The sequence below is a fragment of the Bison bison genome, unplaced genomic scaffold (assembly GCF_000754665.1).
Source record: "Bison bison bison isolate TAMUID 2011002044 unplaced genomic scaffold, Bison_UMD1.0 scf7180017864240, whole genome shotgun sequence".
NCBI classification, from domain to species: domain Eukaryota; kingdom Metazoa; phylum Chordata; class Mammalia; order Artiodactyla; family Bovidae; genus Bison; species Bison bison.
The window spans coordinates 2,701,743-2,704,315 of NW_011494812.1; the positions used below are offsets into that span (position 1 = coordinate 2,701,743).

General features: G+C 59.1%; 1 protein-coding gene across 1 annotated transcript in view; it reads left to right on the top strand.

Annotated features, from left to right (window-relative positions):
* Nucleotides 1-2,573, top strand: part of VANGL2 (VANGL planar cell polarity protein 2) — a 24,620-nt gene that overhangs the window by 15,215 nt on the left and 6,832 nt on the right. The window contains exons 4-5 of the mRNA XM_010846889.1: nt 47-63; nt 1,936-2,543. Of these exons, the coding sequence (XP_010845191.1) occupies nt 47-63; nt 1,936-2,543 (625 nt within the window). The remainder of the gene's footprint in view (nt 1-46; nt 64-1,935; nt 2,544-2,573) is intronic.

Consider the following 2,573-nt stretch of genomic DNA (forward strand, 5'->3'; position numbering starts at 1 on the left):
TGGACTCATTGTCCAGCAGGGGCTCCCCTGGAGCCTGGATGGTCACCGAGAGGGGATGAGCGGGTGAGCGTCATGGGCTGAGGTCTGGACCAGGTGTTTCCACTCGGATCCCTCGAGAAGCTGGAGGTCCATCCAAAAGGGGAAGGGACTGGCAACCTGGCCTCTTTCGACAGAGAGAGGAGGGCATTTTGGGTCATACTTCTGTTAAGGGTCCCAAGGTAGGACCTCGTCTCAGTAGAATTCTGTAGAATCTTGGTAGAATTCAGAGATCCCTTTGGAAGCAGCAGCCTCCGTCATCTTTTATGACTCATGTGACCCGGGCTGTGTAATGGGAATTGCCTCTTCTCTGGGCTCACGCCAACCAGTTAGGGCACTGGGAATCTGGAGTGGGAGGACGGTGGTGGGTGGGGGCTGGAGGTGTGGTAGCCCAAAGTTTCCCTTGGGCACTCTGGTGCCCTCTGGTGTCGGACTGTAGAATAGCACCCGCTAGTCAGAGGGAGGAGTTGATGGAGAAAGGGGAGGAAGTGAGCTTGGGGAGATGGGAGGGGGTTTTCTGCTGGTTGTTCTTGCTCCGGCCTCTCTGGCCCACTGTGTGCCCCTGGCAGGGAGGGCAGGAGGCAGCGCCCAGTGCTAGAAGAGGGAAGAGGCAGGATTTGGGGTGACTGAGGTGGTCCATGCCTCCTTGGGAGCATCTTAGGGAGCTGGAGACCTCATGAGACATCTCTATGACCGACCCTGGGGATTCCTGGGGCTTGGAAGCAGATCAGTACCTGAGGAAAATGATCTTTCTCCCTCTTTCCCAATCCCGTCTTCTCCCAGAGACCTGGCCTCCTGAGTTCTTGAAGTGAGCCTGATCAACTCTTCTGTTGTTGGGGGGTGTGCCCAGGCTCTCGAGACTTGGAGCACATGTGTAGGTCTAGTGGCTGTGGTTACTCACGGGTTCCCTGAGCTGAGACAGGCAGTGCCTCCACTTTCCGCCTTCTGTTCAGACTCCGCTTTCCTTGGGGAAGTGCCCATGTGGTGGGCATTCAGATGGGCCAGAAGAGCCAGCCAGGCAGACCAGAGACCCAGAGTGGCCCTGAGTCTGCACCATGTCTTGCATGCCCTGCACTAGTCTCTCACCTTCCCCATCCCTTCTCAATGTCCTCTTCTCTCCCCCATGCTGCCTTGGTCAGGTCACTCCCTTAACCAGATACTCGAGTACCTCTCCGTACTCTGAGGATAGGTACTTATGGCCTACTCTGGCCTTGGGCTTCCCAGGTAGAACCCCAGTGGTAAAGAACCCACCTGCCAATGCAGGAGATGTAAGAGACTCAGGTTTGATCCCTAGGTTGGGAAGATTCCCTGGAGGAGGGCATGGCAACCCATTCCAGCATTCTTGCCTGGAGAACCCCATGGACAGAGGAGCCTGATGGGCTACAGTCCACAGGGTCGCAAAGAGCTGGACATGGCTGAAGCGACTTAGCACAGCACAGCATGGTTCATCCTGGCCTTGCAAGTGGGTTGCTCGAGCCTGCCTGCTTTGCCTGGGAGTCTGACCTCAGATCCCATTCTCTGACTGAGCAGCTCCCTGGCGTCTCTCTTGGACCCTCTGTTCTGAGGGTGTATGTGCAGGTTTTTCCTGGTTGGCTGACGGCAAGAAGCTCCCTGAAGGCCCAGGTCTCAGATGTGCCATCCCTGCAGAGGCCAGACTTGGGCATGCAGGGAAAGTGTTAGTCTCTCAGTTGGGTCCGACTCTTTGTGACTCCATGGACTGTAGCCCGCCAGGCTCCTCTGACAGTGGAGCTCAGTAAATACTTGGATGGCTGCGTGTGTGTTGATTACCCTCTTTTCTCCTCTCCCTGCTTTGCTCTCTGTCTTCTTCCCACTCACCTCTTCTCCCATGTCCCTGCCTCCTCCTCTTCTTCCCCATCACCACGGCCGCTCCGGCTGTAGGATGACAACTGGGGGGAGACGACCACAGTGGTAACGGGCACCTCGGAGCACAGCATCTCCCACGATGACCTCACGCGAATCGCCAAGGACATGGAAGACAGCGTCCCTCTGGACTGCTCCCGGCACCTGGGTGTGGCGGCGGGGGCTACGCTGGCCCTGCTCTCTTTCCTCACGCCTCTGGCTTTCCTGCTGCTGCCCCCACTGCTGTGGCGGGAGGAGCTGGAGCCGTGCGGGACGGCCTGCGAAGGCCTCTTCATCTCCGTGGCCTTCAAGCTGCTCATCCTGCTGCTGGGCAGCTGGGCCCTGTTCTTCCGCCGGCCCAAGGCCTCTCTGCCCCGCGTCTTCGTGCTGCGCGCCCTGCTCATGGTGCTCGTCTTCCTGCTCGTCGTGTCCTACTGGCTCTTCTACGGTGTTCGCATTCTGGACGCCCGCGAGCGCAGCTACCAGGGCGTGGTGCAGTTTGCCGTGTCCCTGGTGGACGCCCTGCTCTTTGTGCACTACCTGGCCGTGGTCCTGCTGGAGCTGCGCCAGCTCCAGCCGCAGTTCACGCTCAAGGTCGTGCGCTCCACCGACGGGGCCAGCCGCTTCTACAACGTGGGCCATCTCAGGTGCCGGCGCGTGGGGACAGGCAGCCCGGC